Raw genomic sequence first — 18,921 nt, forward strand, 5'->3', positions numbered from 1 at the left:
CTTTATTTTATATACGTGATATAGTATTTTTAAAACCTTATATCGATTTTTAAGCGCAGTAGAATTTCCATGATTCGGCATAAGTAGCCGCCATTATAATTGCGAGTCAAATTTCGCGCCAACAAAGATGTCGCCACTGCGTGCGTCAAATCTTCATAATTATCCAGTCAATGGCATTGACTATAGCCGTTTTCTTAAATATTTTCTCATTTCTATCGTATTATTGATATAATTCGATGATTCTACTATAAATATTCGATTATATTATACTTTTAATCGAAATTCTACTGCAAATACTACGTAACTTATAATTAATTTATAAAGAGTCGAAAATAAATATTAGATTCTTAACAATTATTATGGAACAAATTTTGCTAGTATAATTCTTGCTATCTAGTAATACAATATTTAATTACATGACAATTCTTTTGATTATATTTTTCAACTTAGTACTCATTTCTAACCTCTTTAGGTTACATGAAATTTAACGATGGCCTTTCTTCTTGTTCATAATCTTAACAGACATTAAATTATTATTATAAATTACGTGTGGACTTTGCATATAATTATTGTATGTAATTATACACTACATAAATAATAAATTACATACAGGATGTATATTATTATTTATTACTATTATTTATACTTCTCTGTTGTAATACCTGAATGGTAGGGGCTACAAGGTGCACCGTAACTTGAGCTCCACCAGATTTCAAATCGAGGATAATCTTGAAATCGCGGTTCTGCAGCTGAGTACTGGCACTTCCGCTACCACTGCCGCTGCTCTCGCTGATACCGCTGGACATCGAACATACTGACAGTTCTAAAATCAGTTCGCAGTCACGGCAATACTACATTAATTATGTATAAAGTATTTAACACACTTTTGCACAAGGCAGACCAGCCAAGGCGTGGCATGTCGGCGCAGCCCCAAAGCCAAAGAAGCTTGAAGTGTTGCAAATGAATACAAAGAAATTAGAAATTGAACAAAAATATATATCCTGCAGGAAAACAATTGCTTTAACTAGTGGTACACATACGTGACGAATTAACAATAGATAAAAGACAAATCAGGAAAACATACAGTAAAATGAAAATAGGAAGAGGAATATTTAAAGAAGCTCTAAGAAGGAAGTAGCAGAAATCTTGGAGAATTTTCAGAATACAAAATATTTAATAAGCTATTACAAACATAATGCATTCCACAAAAATTCTAATATTATTCAAAATATCAAGTTTAATTTTTAAAACAATTTTTGATAGAAATCTAATTTGCTTTTGAATGTACACATACATACACTGTGATTTAATTTCAGCCTAAAAGGATTTTAATTGCCAAACAAAATGAAAATGGAATTTAATATAAAATCTATCAACTAGTTAAGGATCAGAATAATAGTTTCATACAAAAGTTGTGAAAATTGCTGCTGTAAGGACAAGATTGTAAATCATACTAAATAAAATATTGTAGCTCTTGCCATTCCTAACTACCAGAATTGCCTAAGAATTTCTGTTTAATCACAACAATAAACCATTCACTGAGTGCAAAGGACCAAGCATTGTCGATCGCAGTAGCAAGAAGCTGTACGAAGCGTTAACTGGGGGATAATAATATTGTAATACCGTCATCATCCGCGGTATTCTGGTCGTTAGGATCCTCCACTAAGACCGCATCAGACAGTGGTATTTTGCCGATTTGTGGAACGAGATTCAAACGACCATCGTCGTCTGACTGACGAGTCGTTAGTAACAAATGATTGGAAAAGAGGAAACACTGTCTCACAGCTTCCTTATCTCCACCTTTTCCTCCGAATGTCGCACTCAATCTACTGCGAGCTCCTTTTGGCTTATCTATGATTTGAATGAGCGCACCTGAAAATAACGAAGAATTATTAGCAACAAAATCGAGAAATTTCGAAATTTTACTAAAAAATTATACGAAACTATTGTTATATTAATTAGAAAAAAATTAGATTCGAAAACATTAAATTTAATCTTCTCTACAACACTATAAAATATATAGTATATAATTCGCTATACTGTAACGAAGTCAATAATTAATCCTGGATCCTGGATCCTGATTGATCCTGGAAAAGATTAGTACGAAAATATTGACATAAAGAAATTGGATTTGAGAAAATTTATTTTTTATTTTTATACTGTTCAATTTGGATTTAATTCCTGCCTCTATTGTCACAGAAGGCAGCAATTAATTACTAGAATTAATAAAATAATAAAAATATTATGTTATCAATGGAAAAATATAAAACAATAAATTTCCAGGAAAGCAAGTATCCTAAATTATTCTAATAATATCAAATTCACAAAGAAAAAGACTTCGAAAATGAAACAAAAATTTTTCAAAATATTCCACCTAATTAATATCAATATTTTCAAAATCTTCGTAGAAATTTTCAGAAAGAATATTTTCCTAAAAGGGTAGAAAAATTATTATAGCTTATCCTTCAATTTTACTTAATATTAACACGCACACCATCACAAGGAACGTTTAATCACTCTAATAAAAATTAAATTTAATTCATAAATCTCTCACGTTTGATAATTTTTAATAAGAAAACGCGATCATTCAAATATATTCGGCAATCTTATACCTATTATTACCCTAATCGACTCTATATGCGCATTACTCTGCCAATGTTTCCATACAACAACAACAAGAACGAGAGTGAGACGTATCCCATTGTACCTGAATTTCCTTGATCCCTAACAGTGCCGTTTGTACACTTCTTTGGTCCCCGTTCCCCTCGAATTCTGCAGAAATTGGTATGCACGTCTTGAAAAGAAAACTACGCCATCACGTTTCTCGACTCGCGGGGAATCACCGATCGAACTAAGAAATGGTGCTCCTGTGTTTATTCGCGTCCATTTAACCCCATGAGACGCGTGTTGGTCAGCGACTCGGTGCGAATCGAGGATAATTTCGACGCTACTTTCTCTAATTTCCCTAGGCGTTACAAACGTAAAAAAATCCAGAAATTAAGCGAAAACACGAGAGCAAGTTCTCGCGGGCGGGGCTGTTCTTGTACACTGGAAAGGTGAAAAGACGTTTGCGTGGTAGCCATGTGATACGATATCAAACACGAGGAGTCAGGGCCGTGTCAAGGCGCAGGGTCTCTTATGTTCAAAGAACCTCGATATTTTTTTTATTATATTCCCAAGAAAATTTATAATCAATCCGAAACAAAATTTTCAATAAATACGACAATAAATTATTTATAACTTAAGTTCAGAATCTTGATAATTAGAGAAGCTCAAGATAAAATTAGAATTTTCTTCATAAAAATTTTTGGTTTTAAATAGAACAAATTTTTATTTTATATTCGCAGAAAGGAATATCCAATTATTTCTTTTCTTTCTCTCGTGTGAATTTTTGTGAGGGTTTATTCGAATAGTGAAGGATCTATGTTGATGTTAGAAGGTAGCAAGATGTATGTCAAAATGTGTTTACAGTTATCGGTACTGAATCTGTCAGGTGGGTGGTTTGGAAGGGTTTCACGAGAGATAATGATTTTGGAATTTCGAAATGCGTTTTCGAAGTAGTTGTTGACGTCCATATGACAGCCCTGATCGCGGTTGTTGCGCATGATCGAACAGATTCGGCGTAGATTACGTGCACACGAGTATACAACCCCATCGATTCTGGAACACTCAAGGGCGCGCTTGCGCCTCTGGCCACGAATTTTCACTTTTCATGGACTCCCCTGTCAAACTTCTGACGCTATGATCACGTGCAACTGGCTACAGAGAGACTTTACCGACTGTAGCAGAGAATTTTCTATAGATTTCCTCGGTCTGGGTAAAAGGAGACGAAGTATCGATGGGGTTGCGTTATCGACTCCCCTGGCGAAGGAAAAGAAAATTCCTGCTTTGACGAGTGATTCTCATTACCAGTGATCGAAACAGTGGGAAAATATGTGTTTGACAACAATTAATTGTAGCTAAGATGAAATATCGAAGCAACATAATTTAATTATTTGATTGGTATTGATAATACTATGTAATTTAATTAGTACTGATAAATAACTCAAATTCATAAGTTAGTTTTGATTAGTTTTAATAAACATTGTTTAATAATTAAAATTAATTATTGGATCAGTTATCATTACCAAATTAATTTTCATCTCTTTTTCTATTGTTATTTTCTTATTCAAACTTAAATTAATTATTAAACATATCAGATTTATAATACATAGAAGAAAAATTATTATTGAATTTTTGGACAAATGAATTGACAATAATCATTTTATTTGTTCTTTTCGTTTATAGCAAAATATATGAAAATAAAATTGTTTATTTGAGAATCAAAAATGCATATCTTTATAAATTATTGATCAAAGGTAATTTCATATGATTTAGAAGTTAGACGATATGTTTCTATATTTTTCAATTCTCTCGTATAATTTATTTGCTTTTGACTATAGTAATCTATTTCAGTACTTTTCTATTTTTTGCAATTGTAATTTTTATTCTCTAATTATTCTGAGATATTTGTATTTTATTATTTCATCGTCGCCATGAAGATGATCTAACCGCGTCAATTATTAATTTTTATTCCTTCAGAAGCAAAGAAAATTTTGGTCAAATCTATTTTGATTCAATCACTCTGCAAACTTTCTGTCAATTAGCTTGTGATTCCTTCTAACTTGCAATTACGCGGTATACATGCATCAACCGCCATTGGTTAAAACTTAGGAGTAAATAGATGCCAAGGGTGAGTTATAAAACACGAGAAAACATTTCGACCAACTTGTTCCAGTTAACTCGTAGTTACGTAAAACTGCCTTAATTTAAATAGAAATACCGCGTTTAATACTAACTTTGCTGACTCTGCTCATTTGCATAAACTTTCTCCGTCTCCCTTACGACAATTTATTATCTTGGTAAGGCACATCGAGGAAAGGAATAACATTGCTCACCCTGTCTGACGAATACTTGATTGACGTCGAGCAAAATGTCGCAGCCCTCGACGATCATTCGTTCCACAGCCAAATTCTTTCGCAAATTTTCTGTTTCGCTGACCTAAATTAATATTCATATATTAATAATTCTTCGTCAATTATTGGAACTGGATAATTTTATCAACAGGGAAGATAATTTTATTAATAAAGAAATTTGAAAAATTTGATTCTAATTTTTTCTTTGAGTAATTAGCAATTAATTAAATGCATTAATTAATACCTCGTCGTGCATCTGTCTGGATAAATCTTCCAACTGCTGTCTGGCGTTTTGCAAACTTTTTCGTTCAACATGATCATAAGGGGTGTGGGCCAGAAGCTCGTGCAGTGTAATAATGTACCTCGGAATCTGAAAAATAAATCCAGCAAGTTGTTTATAATAGTCTTGTAATGTACAATTTATTATTAATATACGAATCATAATAAAATTTACAGAATAAATAAATTATTATTCACAACGATTTTATTTATAATTATTATACTTGTACGAAATATAAATTTCATAACATCGTAGAGTTCCTGAAATAATTCCTAATTTTTATTACTTTTATGTTAAAAAATAATCTGATTAGAGATTTCAAATTGTTCAAATGAAAATAAAGAATATATCTTGGAATAATTATTAATATTTCTATTTGTGAGATACCGATGAAATTTAAATCAATTACAGATAGTAATTGTAAGACTAATTGTAAGACTAATTGTAAGACAAATTGTAAGTCATAATCTAGTTAAACTTACAATTAATTTGACTACATATTAAATCCCCAGCATTTCATCTGCAAAGGGAATACTAATCATACTTAAGCACGAAGTATATAACAAATGGGGACCTAGAAACGTGAGTACAATATTAATTTTCAGCAGCAGTAATCGCTTATCGTTTTGCAAGGATCAACTACATCGAGTATTATATACAGAGATTGTAGACGATACTATTTAATCCGATTAATTAATCTTGGGAAGATATTTGTATAATCTTCAGCATTTCTCTTTACTCTCACTGCTCCTTCCTTTTATCATCTTCTATTTCCTCCCTCTATTTATTTTATATACAAATTTATGTCAATTCGTATTCTGTGATAAATCATATAATAATTATTTTTAATATGTACAATGTTTTCCAATATTTCTAACAATCGAAAATTCTTAATATTTATATTATTTGAAAATTTTTTATATTTCTAATGTTGCAAAATAATTATTTCCAAAACCATGGAATTAATAATAAGCATATATATAGCACTATAATAATTTGATAATTCTAATCGAAGTGCTAGCATAAATAACAGTTAAAAAATGGAAGTTTTAATCATTTTTGTTGTATATTATTTGAAATACATTTTTACTTATTTTTAAAAATATTTTTCTCTTGTGATAAAATTAATTGTAGGAGATTTCATAGTCTGAAAGATTTTTAAGAGAAAATATTCAACAGATAATTGAATTTCGCTTTCAATTAGAAGATAATAAAATTTACATTGAATTGAAGGAGAGTTTATTTTTAAAGGAAAAACGATAATCAAAGTCATATTATAAGAAACATTTAAAGTGTTCATTAAAAGATCATAATACATCCAAATATGAAATTAGTAAAGCAAGGAAAGTTCATAATATATTAATCGCCCTAAATAAATTTTCCTTGAACATCGTTTTTTCAAAACTGCTTGTCACGTGTGCTGCGTGAAAAAGTAGCCAAAGTAGTTTCTGTGTATATATTGATTTACAAAGTATCGAAATAATTCAGCCATTAATAATAAATGCTGACCCCCTGGAACTTTTTCAGGCTGATAGTAAAAATAAATTATAATTTAAAGCAAATATACTGAAACAAGCATATGGATATACAGAGACCACATTTGTTTTAACAAAAGATGAAATTAAACAATCACTTATTTTTCAATCTCTAGATGTATATTATAATTCAATAAATATGAGTACAAAATTATTACAAATATCAAATAAAACGAGTAAAAAAGTACAATTAAAGAATTTAAAAGGTACAAGAAACAGTTAAAAATAATTTTAAGTATAACAATTTACTTTAAAAATAAGAATTTGGGGAAGATAACTAATAAAACTATTTTATTCTCGGATAAAATATTCCTATTGGAAATCTCTCATCTCCAAGTCACATTTTACTGATCGAGTACTGTCCAGATTTATAGCTGGTGATGATAGAAACTCGGTAAGCTGTTTGCAATGCTATCACTCTCTTTTATGCTTCAAATCAGTCAATAGCCCCAAAAACGTGACCTAAATATTGTTCGATCAAATACAAACTGACAAATTTGTAATCATTTCTCTGTGTATATTGAATGCATTAACCAAAACAAAATTATGCCATCGAAAATCAAATCAAACATTGTTGGTAAATATTCATTTAACTCCTGAATTTAATCTTTGCTAATAGTTACTTAAATAATTCTGTCAACTTTCAATTTTTAATGATGTGTACATAGAAATGTGTGTAAATATTTTGTATAAATTAAGTATTTAAAATTCTTCTGCATTTAAACATATACTGGATAATCAAAAAATTATTTTTTGATTATTGTCTACGCCTCCGATTAATTTGATATCTTATCATAGTAATAACATGACAATGAACAGGTATATGTGGAGTATACAATATACTTCAAGGATTACATTACAGTATACAGCATTATTTTTATAATAAACAAGTATTATTATATTTACATTGCAATTTAGTATTTTATATCGTGAAATATGTATATTACTCTTAAACTACAATATTTATAATTTAATTTATTCTTCATTTAATTGTGTATTACCCTTGTAATATAATATCGAATAACATCAAAGAAAAATCCTATTGACAGTTTAAATATTGTATGTGATTTGTGTACCATGTATTTGTGTCAGATATAAGTGTGTAGATTACAATTATGCAATAAAATTGCATGCAAAGCAACATACCTGATGCATAGGATACGTTAGAAAGGTCTCGAGAGAACGTCCTCCGCAAGCAGTCTTGTTCTCCAACCTAGTGAGCAGTGCAGCGAACGAAGATGATGATTGCTTGCACTCAGTCAACACTTGAAAACTGTAATGGTGATTCCTCACGTATTCTTGATAAATTGACAACATTGGTAGTAACATGTCGAACAAATCGCCTAAAATCGTCGAGCAAAATTAGTACTGTCACAATTACGTTCTGTTAATAAATTCTTCTATGCTGTCAAGTTGTAATTCACGAAATTTGGCAAATATAAAATTCAAAATCGTATAGTAAATATGAGAGAAGAGATAAATATTATACTATACTTGATAAAAATGAAGTTAGATTTTTAAGTGTATATTTAGTAGAATTTAGATGGTTTAATAATAAAATTAGTTGCTGATTTAATTATGAAAGACGTACCTAAAACTAAAGTGGGCCAGCTCTCCATACGAGAAGTGAGACCCTTCAGAAATATCTGATGAAGGAACAACACTGTTTCGCTATTCAAAAATATGCTATTCACATCCTCATGACTACAAGGGGGTTTCTTTGAACTGGCAGCCATCTTGAAAGGCCTCAAGAAACAGCTTACTAATATCTCCATCTGCTCTGTATATTCTTCTTCGGCTTCCACCATTTGAAATACCAAGCTGGAACAATAAAGAAATTCTCCTTGTCTTCTTTCTCTTACCAAAGACAAAAATATATGTGAAAAGATAGAAGGTGCATTGAAAATCAAATATTAACCTCATAACTAAAATAAAAATTATTACACCAACGTTAAAATAATTACAATGTTGTCATAAAATTTCCACAATCAAAAGTGAGTAAAAAAGGAAAAAATTTTCTTTCAATTTCAATGATAAAATTTCCAAGATTTTCTGCTTTTTAAATAATTCCCTGTGTTCCTCCACATCGCACTCATTAACTGTGCCAGGAAATTATTATAATTATAAAAATGGAAATACTTATCTCTTCGTATTTATCAAACAGTCTTTATGCAGTTGAAAATCAATTATTTTATCATAAATAATGTACTAGAAATTTTGCGAAACAATTTTAAAGAAGAAGCAAAAAGGACCTAATCTCTTTGTCGTTAAAATTCGTTAACTCCCCCAATTTCACGCCACAAAATTCTCTAATTATATAATGTGTCTCTCGCGTGCGACATGGAATATTTCCCGTGGATAAAATCCGCCACGAAAAAACGCGTTGATATTTCAAGCCATAAATTCAGCGTGGAGGAACGGGATAGAGGCGTTTCAATTATCACGATGCATTTAGTTTACCACTAGTGGCACACAGCCTGGCCAAAGAATAGCGAAGAATATTAATTTCGTTTCGGTACTAATTAGTTGTCGGGATAATTAACGCATCTCAACGTCGAAGACATAGTGCAATTAGCGTATCGGTCTCCCACTCAAAGCTAATGAGCTTCCGCTTCGTGGAGTCATTACTTCCAATATGTCTGGAAGGAAATGGCGCGGAGGTGGCACACTAGCGCTCCACGCGGAGCCGAACTATTATGGCCTCGTGCACTGGTAATTTCGTAAATCATTACTCGCCGCAACTGGTTTCATTACAGATTAATTGTTACGCCTTCGATGCTTGCTATGTTTCGTTGGTACGTTATACCGATTACTCGTTTCGTGAACATCGTTTCGGAAATTAAAGCGGGACGTATCGTATGTCGCGTGTGAGGTTAGGATCGTAACTAAATCGGTAACGTTAAATGTTAAATCGAAATTGGGCAAATTTTGGAGTTATTTCACGTGGAAAAATATACTGTAGGCTTTGTAATAGTATGTGTAAGTTTTAAAATTTGTGTGACTATGAATGTATTATGGGTAAGTCGACTTTAATTTGTGAACGAGTTAGGTTAATTTTTATCGCGTAATTATTATATGTATGATGCTTGGATATTAATAATTATAAATTAGATATGGTGTTACAGTTAACTTATCTTTTAGGCATAACTCGTGGTACATAGATTGAAGCTATTCTGTGATTGGGAGATATTGTCAAGGAGAATATTTGCCACTGTGTTTAGAAGACAAAAATGTTAATTGATATGAATTATTATTTCAATTTTTATTTGGAATATCAAATTATATTTATAGCGTATATAAAAGTATTATATATACAAGAGATAGAAAAATACAATATGTATTTAAATTGAATAAAACAAATAACAGAAATTAAGTATAATTCCAGTTTACTATTTTTCAAGTGTTAAATAAATTAGGTATATTCACTGAAAAATGTTAATTAAAAACGATGTTTAATTTATAATATTTCTGTACTATGATATGTGTTTACAGAATTCAATATTCAATGATTATGTTAGTTGAATAGGTAAATTTATTTTAGCATTCCCATTCTCCCATGGATAACAAAATTTTGCTAAAATCCTCTTATTATCTGAACTTAATCCCTCACCTCTACATCATTCCCCATCAATGCATATTTTATTCGAATTTAGCTTCATTAATGGACCATAACGGAATGAAAGCAATTTGTTCATCGTGATCAACTGACTATTAAATCATGATTTCAATTCTAATCATTATATTGTCAATTGATTTATACTACTAATTACATTTCTACTCTGACTTCCGATAAACTTTTCTCCATTTTCCCTGCCAGGACTCCTATGCGTGTATTTCCACTTCGTTATTAATGTAATTAAAATAAAAAAGAATAAGAGCAAGGCTTGTATGAGTTTAATAAATACTCACGTGTATAGGAATAAAGGATTCACGAACTTTTAGAAACGAGTAACGATGAATTACCAACGTAACAGCGAATCCCTATCTGGTAATTAAACATCCTTTGAAATTCCGCAAATATTGTTACTGACATTTCACGACTGTACATACTGAGTTATTCCAGTTAAATTATAATTGTTATCGATCAAATTATTGCCATTATTACGGATTATTTATTCGGAGAAATACGATTTTACACAGTAGTGCAGGATAATTAAGGTACCGTTTATCATTATTACCATTTCACTTATTTGAAATTTGCGTTAGTTTCTAAATTATTATACTGAAAGTCGAAGAAATGGATAAAACAATTCCTACCTGTTCCGCTTACGCATGCTCTCCGCATGAGGGCTCTTGATGTACTGCTCAACGATTTGCTTCCAACGCCTACGGCACAGCCAGCCCCTGAAGAAGCTCTGTACCTTCTTAATTTTCTGCATCTCGATGGAGCCCTCCGTTATATCCCGTAGTCCAAACATCGAAACTCCTGAACCGTGTCCTTCGGAGCCAAAAGGAGATCCAGACATGTATATGCTGCCAGTGCCTTGGGACATGGTCCTTTGAACTCCTGGCCTCCCCGTGTACGATGCAGCTACAGGCCTCAGCTCCTTCTTCAGGGCGCATAGCTGGAAAAAGGACGGATCTCGTGTACCAAGAATCAATATGGCGTTCTGAAGAACTTTGAAACGTAGAGAATCTCTCTTCTGGTAAATTTGACAAATCTATCCTCCATGAATATTATACCTACGTAAATATATAATATTTTAGAACTTGTTTGAGAAAAGTCTGAATATTAATACAGATATTTAATATTATTATATTAACATTTGGAATACAATAATATTATTATGTTAAATATTAACCCTTTGCACTCGACGACATTTTCGTTACAGAGAAATAGTAATTCGAAGACTTTCTGTCATGAAGTCGACGATATTTTCAAAACGGTGAATAAAAAATCGTATGCAAATTAAGATATAGAATTATTTTACTTCGATGTTCCACGCATCGTTGGGTAATTTTAATAATTTCAATTTTATTATAATTTGATACAATAATTAACATCGATCTTTAGAATCTGATTAAATGGCGACTGAGAACTCGTCTCTCGAGTGCAAGGGGTTAAATATTAAGTATTACAGTATTAAATATTAAATCTCTCTTATTTAATTTTTTATTAAATAAATATCCAATATCAATAGATATTGAATAAAGATTTAAATATATATACGTACGTGAATGAAGATAATTGAAAGTAATTAATATGAAACCCTTAACGAGGACATGAGTTAATTAATTTACGTGTAATCAACTTGTAATAAAAGTCAGGTGTAGTTAAAATGAAGCTAAGAGCATGGAATCTTCATTATAATATAAACACGTCAGTCTTTTTCACGTTTCGAAACATACAATAGACTTTCCATTCTCGCAATTAATATGAAAACACGTTTTTCTAGGTCAGGCAATTTTTCCCATCCTACTCATATTGATATATTTCACAGAATATTACATATTAATTATATTAACGAAGAATAATATAACAAAATTAATTAAAAATTTGTAAAACCTGGAAAAGAAACATATATACATCTATCAAACCATTTTCATAATTATTTGCAGAGTTACACTCAAAGACACAAGGAAATTAAATTTCAACGTATAAATAATAGAATATGTAAATATAATCACCATCACTGCCATTTTAGGAAAGACAGGAAAATAAAATTTCAACACACATCTGATATTTATGATTAGTCATAATCATAGTGAAAAGGGGAAGGAAATAAAATGTAAACGCGAATTCACGGGCCAAAAATCTGAAAAGTAAGTTAATTCCGTGATGTCAAGATTACATCGATCTAGCTTACTTCAGCCCGAAGCTTCTTTATTTCCGACGCAAGCTCCTCGCATTGCTGCGTGTACTGCCACTTAGCTGTCTTCTCGCTCTCGACGATCTGCAACAGGTGCAGGTGCTTCTGCTCGAGTTCCTCCTTTTGCAACAGCAATTTGTTGAAACTGCAATCAATAACCAAGTTGGTGGTGAAACAGATACACCTCACGCCGTATTCACGTTCTAATTGCATCAAAACACACCGCGATTCCAACTGGATGGAAAATTTTAATACAATCTCGATCAACAGGATTTGACGGATTTAACCTGAGAGAGACGTGTACAATGTGTAGCAGTCGTGAATGACACGATGATAAATTTCAAACAGCACCGATATGTTATTTGCTCTAGTTTTGCTCGTGAAAATTTATTTTTATTCTGCTCCATCTCTTTTTTCATATTTTTCGAATTCCTTCCGTTCGGTTTTATACGCGAATATTAATTTTTATATCCTTCCTTTATAATATTTTTGAATTGTTATTTTCTTTTCGATTTTCATATGCGGATATTAATTTTTATTTTATTCTTTCATATTCCTGGTTCGTTATATTTTTCTTCCCCTTCACCATGGATATTTTATATTTGTCCACGTTTTCACTACGTATTTCGTATTTTATATTATTTGTTCGCGCTTATTTCCGGGAAGATATTTCTAGCTTGATTTTTGTAACATTTACGACAATTTTGGAATGATATAGGCATTACTATTTTTATTATTTCTATTATATAAAATTTCTGTAGATAATACGTTTAAAAATATACTTCAAATAATAAATATTTTTATATTTTGATCAATTTTGATTTATATTTATGTGTATTTATATTTTCACGAAAAATAATATTTTTTTAAAAAAGTGTATAATATAACATTGATATTTTAATTTGTAAATAAACTCATGATTTATAGATGATTTATTTTATGACATAGACAGCCAGGGAATTTCAGATTTGATGCAACCAATAAACCACATTCGCATTTATCTCGGAATTTCCTATCGTGGAACAAACAACACGTCATTTATTCGAGCTGCCAAATCAAAGCTATCATACGTTGCCATAAAGGTGAAAAAAAGAAATCGCTATGGGAATAGTGTCACGAGATAGATGCCATTTTCTGTCAACACCAGAAAAGAATATATTCATACAGTACACTCACGTTCTATCATTCTAATTTTCCTTAACCAAGCGTCTAATTTGAATTTATAGAAATAAATATCTCTATTTGTGACATAATATAATAAATAATGATAATAAATCGATTTAAATTTTAACGCACAATAATTCGATTAATTAAAATTATCGTACGTGTTGCAATAAAATAATTTAAATCAATTTACTGAAATTATAATAAAAGATCTCTCGTTCCATTCAATTTTAATTTTCCTAAATTTTCTAAATATTCAATATTAAATTTAAATATTTTACTAGAGAAGTCCATTGCAGTAGTTCTAACAAAAATTGAATATTTATTTCAATTACAGTTCGAATTTTCTTAATTCCATCAAATTTAATAAATGAAAATTCCAAATAAAATCAAAATTATTATTGAATTTTACCTACTCTTCCTAATTACGGTATTTTAATAAATACCAACGTTTCCGTTATTATATTTACCCCGATAATTTTGTAAATTTTAATCATGCAATAACGTTACAATTTTTGAATTTTAATAATACGCTTTCGTATTAATTTAATTATTCAACGTAGTAATACGTCATAACATGATACGGAACGATATATTCGAATTAATTTCTTGCTTAGTACATTATCCGTTTATTTTAAGCATATTCAAAATCGAAATTCCGTATGAATAGAAATCTATAGGGACGTGGAATAATAATAGTAATAAATAATTTCAAATAATTCAATGCCACTACACCTTTATATGCGAATAAATTATCAACACAGAGAGTCAGACGACACATTCTAAGTAGTACGAAGGCGGTATTGGTCAGACGACGACGTCGTGTGATGATTAAACGTGTCGTATCACTAGCTATCGGTGATCACCTTTGTATACAATCATACAACGATTAACCCTTTACATTCGATGATCTTTTAGCTAGAGAAGAGTAGAAATTCGAAGATTCTTTATTGAAATACTGACGACACCTTTTTGAACAGTAAATATAGAATTGTATAATAATAAAATTATTTAATTTCGATACCTCGCACGCTATTACATTAAATTTGACATATTAATCAATATCGATCTTCCAAATTTTATGAAATGGCACTGAAGGTCACCTCTCGAGTTAAAGTGCTAAGGGTGCAAAGGTGCAAAGGGTTAATTTCATCGTCACACTTCGCTGAAACTTAACTCAAACCAAATATAAAATAGGATACCCATTTTTATTTTTCCCGAAGAGAGCATGGATCAAAGGCATTGCTGGCTTGTTTCGGCGAGAGAAGGGGGAAAAGTTGACGTAGAACGTGCGACGTGGAGTCAAAAAATGCGTCAGTGACAGATGGAGAACGGTGTGCTCGTTTGACACACCTGGAGTCATTGCCAGCGCCATCACGTTCGTCAGACGGGAGAAACCATTAAGGCACTAACGCGAAAAAAGGATAGAGAGCAAGCCAGCCACGATCTAGGAATTTATCTTGCGTATGCGAGCCGTGCAAATAAAAGAACAGAATAATCTCGCTGCTCGTTTTTCAGGGTGCGAGAAAGAGCAACGAGTTCCCGTTCCCTTATTTATTTCCTCGCCTTTTTCGCTGTTGCCAGACACCATTTTTCCTAATATCCGAAAGTGCTTTGACTCGGGCTGCGAGGACGCGAAGGGTGCTGAGAGAGACGTGTCCTCGATGGAATTATTCGTCGACGTAGGTACAGTAAGCATATATATAAAAATGTAGCTACCCCTGATCGATACAAAAGCTCGGATAAAATATAAACATTCCAGGAAATTAGCGGAAAAGTTGGAATTCCTTATCCCACAGCAATTTCATTGTTGAAATCTCTTCTCACGGATTTCATCTGACAGTCTACAGAGAGGCAACCCACCTCCGCAATTTTTATGCTCTTTCGTGGAACACGACTACCAGGAAAGCACCGTCAGCTTTATTAATTCCGCAGAATAATCTAAACGAAAGTTCTAACAGCCAATATTCATCTCTCGTTTAGCCAGAGAGGGAATAATTCCACGTAACTGTGTGAACCACTGCTCTGTGTCAACGAGCATCGTCTAATTAACCTGCGTTGTCGTGTCATGGAGTGCCTCTTAACTCGCGATATACGAATTAATTTCACGGTATCTTCTTGGTTCACTCGCGACACGGTCATTTTAATCATAGTAATATCCAACTACGAATTACACGTGGGGTAGTTACCTGGCTTCTCGTATAGCTTCGATCCACGTTTTGCATTCGGACTCTGTGGCTGCCTTCAGCTCGTACTGCCGTTGATTCTCCCTTCTGTAGGATATCGCGAAACAGTGCTGGAACAGATCACGATGAAGATTTAATTAATTACATTTATCTCGCAGAATTTTTCCTTCGTTCAACCCTTAACGCTCCAAGTTTGCCTCTTACCGATGTGCTGCGCTCTATTCCAAACGTATTTTTGGGTCGCTCAATTATACTCAATTATAATTGATATAAATATGGTAATCAAAATTATATTACTTCCAAGATGAATAAAGATTGTTTTGAATGACTTTAATATTATTATTTACACGTCTGTATATCGTCAATAGGTCGACCGCAATTAGCGACGGTTAATGACGAACCAAATCTCTTGAGGAACTTGTGTTTTTAGTGGACCGTATATTTTGTAATAGTTCCGGTTAACTCTTCTGAACTCTTAGAATGTTATTCGCTGACTGACTGGTACTGACCAAACTAGCTTGTGCGATGCACGATCTTTCGGAGCACATGGTTTCCAAAGGGAAATCGGTTTTCCCATTGGTGGTTGACAGGACCGAGGGTGGGCCCTCGGTCCGCGAATCAGATGCCCCCAAAGAAGGGAGGACCGTCTTCCGTGACCAGGTCTGCCGATGGAGGAAGCCTCTCCCTCAAAGGGGGTCGCTGGTGGGCCACCCGCACATTCGTGATCCTTCCTGAAGGACCCGTTACTTTATGGCTCCGAAAGTCGCGACATCGCACATGGCCTGGTCCCTTTCTTTGCTGGCCTATTGTCAGCCAAATCCTAAGTGCTGTTGCCTGCTTTCTAACATTAATGGCTAAAGAAAGCCTCGTGTCCGGTGACCCGAGGGAAATGAAGAATTGTTTGAAAATGCATTGAAAATGAAGATAGAAGGGACACGGAACTTGAACTAAAACAGCAATTAGAATCTGGCTGCCAGAAGACCCTAACGGTCTTCTGGGCCTATTATAAACAAAGGGCCGAATGTAATACCGGCACGACATTCCAAGGCTTAACAACGTCATTGTAGCATTTAAAATGTGATACTTCAAAACTTGAAAGTCGAAGTATGATTAGAATAAGTTGGAGTTGTCGGTCGATATTTACAGTTAAAAGTCGGAGCGTTAAATTCTTTTATCTAAGTTCTAATTATCGGCAGTATGACACTGACTAATTGTCACAAATATTTTCCAACTTTTTAACTCTGAAGGGGTAGGCGGAGAGAGATAGAATCGAAGGAAAAATCCTCTCGAACTGTTCATTAGACACGCGTTGTTACGCCCTCTATAACCTCAAACTCTCTGCCAGGCTCGTTCACTTGCCCTCGTTATCCGGTATCACGCGACAGGGTCCTGGCAAAGGAGAAGAGCGACATGATCTTCGTCCCAGTGAAAGAGTGATGCGGTGAAATACGTAACGACGATATCTCGCGATTACAATTCCTTCGTGTCGAGGATCGGGACAAAAGATTTGAAGTTCCACGATTTCTTCACTGAACTGTCATCTTCTCTTTGGGAAACCTCTACGAGGTTACGAGAACTGCCTAGGTTTCGGAGAAAATTACGTGCTTCCTGGCAAATATATTCACGTGGGTACCTAGTTCGAGACGACACAATTTTCTTGCAGGATAACTAAGTATGCTAAATAATTAATGTTAATTATAATCAATTTGTTTGAAATAAAATTAAACAAAATTAATAAATTAATTTATTCTAAATAAAATTAAACAAAATTAATAAATTAATTTATTCTAAATAGAATTAAACAAAATTAATAAATTAATTCATTCTATAAAATATCGAGTAATATCGAGTAAATGATTTGATATAAATTAAATTGATATAAATATAATGATATATAATAATTTTTTAAAGATACAATTTTTCATATTTATTAAGACTTGATTTTTTAATTTATCATGTTTTAATAGGCTTTTAAAGTAATGGATTTTCTCTTTGTTCATCGATTGAACTAAAATATATTTTGGAATTTTAGCTCCTGATTTGCAGACAAATGAATTTGTATTTAATTATTGACTAACAATAATTATTAAAATATACTTGGTTTTTGATTTACCTAAATTATTAGATATTACAAATAGATTTTGGTAGCTATATTTGCTGTGTATATACAGGGTGTCCCAAGAAAATTTATACACACGTTAATACCTTATCTTTCTAATTTATTTTTTCTTTTCTAGATACAACCTATTTAAAATAATGGCTGATTTCAGACTAGACTTTGAAAACGTAAATATATTTTAAAGTGCCACCATAAGTGTGAAAACATACTGAAAGTGCAAGGACGGTTTAATTAAACGGTAAAATATATATTGCTTTTATAATCACTCAAAGTGTGCATACATTTTTTGGGGACACCCTGTATTTTTCTTAAATTTCAGATAATGCTTACCATTCTCGTGCTTTACAAATTTTATAAATTTATAAATTGGAGGAATTGTATAATTTGCAAAGAAGGTGCATTAAGTTCGTTGAAAGCAGTGTCAGGTATTTGTAAATACTGGCTTATTATTTACTGGTATATTCCAACTTCGTGTCGTAAATGAGAAATTAACCACATAATCCAATTTCAAACTTCACTTGTAGTACAAATTACTCTCGGTTAGTCCAATTTCAAGTTGAGAATGATATCTACCCGCAAATTCTACTTGCTCATTATGAACTTCGTGGTAGTGGTTGACGTAGATTTTAATATATACAACTATGTAAAAATGAAGGATATTTGTAAGAACGGATGAATGGGATGAGTATGCATGGAACGTAAATGTGAGCGAATGTGGGTTGCTATGAAAAACGAGTATGCGTATAATGAATGAAGTGTGGTATGGACTATGTATATTTATGCAATGTATGAAAGAAGAGAGAACAAGTGAAAGAGTAGTGGGATAGGTTAGTTGCAATTCAAAATTCATTGAGAGTAGATATGAGAGTGAG

At 32.3% G+C, this 18,921-nt stretch overlaps 1 protein-coding gene across 1 annotated transcript in view; it reads right to left on the bottom strand.

Moving 5' to 3' along the window:
* Positions 1–18,921, bottom strand: part of LOC108554578 (ras-specific guanine nucleotide-releasing factor 2) — a 114,410-nt gene that overhangs the window by 11,684 nt on the left and 83,805 nt on the right. The window contains exons 5-14 of the mRNA XM_017909903.1: positions 15,934–16,040; positions 12,578–12,725; positions 11,028–11,335; positions 8,362–8,591; positions 7,917–8,113; positions 5,200–5,325; positions 4,938–5,040; positions 1,624–1,872; positions 885–945; positions 663–798 (exon numbers count right to left, since the gene is read on the bottom strand). Of these exons, the coding sequence (XP_017765392.1) occupies positions 663–798; positions 885–945; positions 1,624–1,872; positions 4,938–5,040; positions 5,200–5,325; positions 7,917–8,113; positions 8,362–8,591; positions 11,028–11,335; positions 12,578–12,725; positions 15,934–16,040 (1,665 nt within the window). The remainder of the gene's footprint in view (positions 1–662; positions 799–884; positions 946–1,623; positions 1,873–4,937; positions 5,041–5,199; positions 5,326–7,916; positions 8,114–8,361; positions 8,592–11,027; positions 11,336–12,577; positions 12,726–15,933; positions 16,041–18,921) is intronic.

This window comes from Eufriesea mexicana, unplaced genomic scaffold (genome assembly GCF_001483705.2).
Source record: "Eufriesea mexicana isolate 0111107269 unplaced genomic scaffold, ASM148370v2 scaffold49, whole genome shotgun sequence".
Taxonomy (NCBI): Eukaryota; Metazoa; Arthropoda; class Insecta; order Hymenoptera; family Apidae; genus Eufriesea; species Eufriesea mexicana.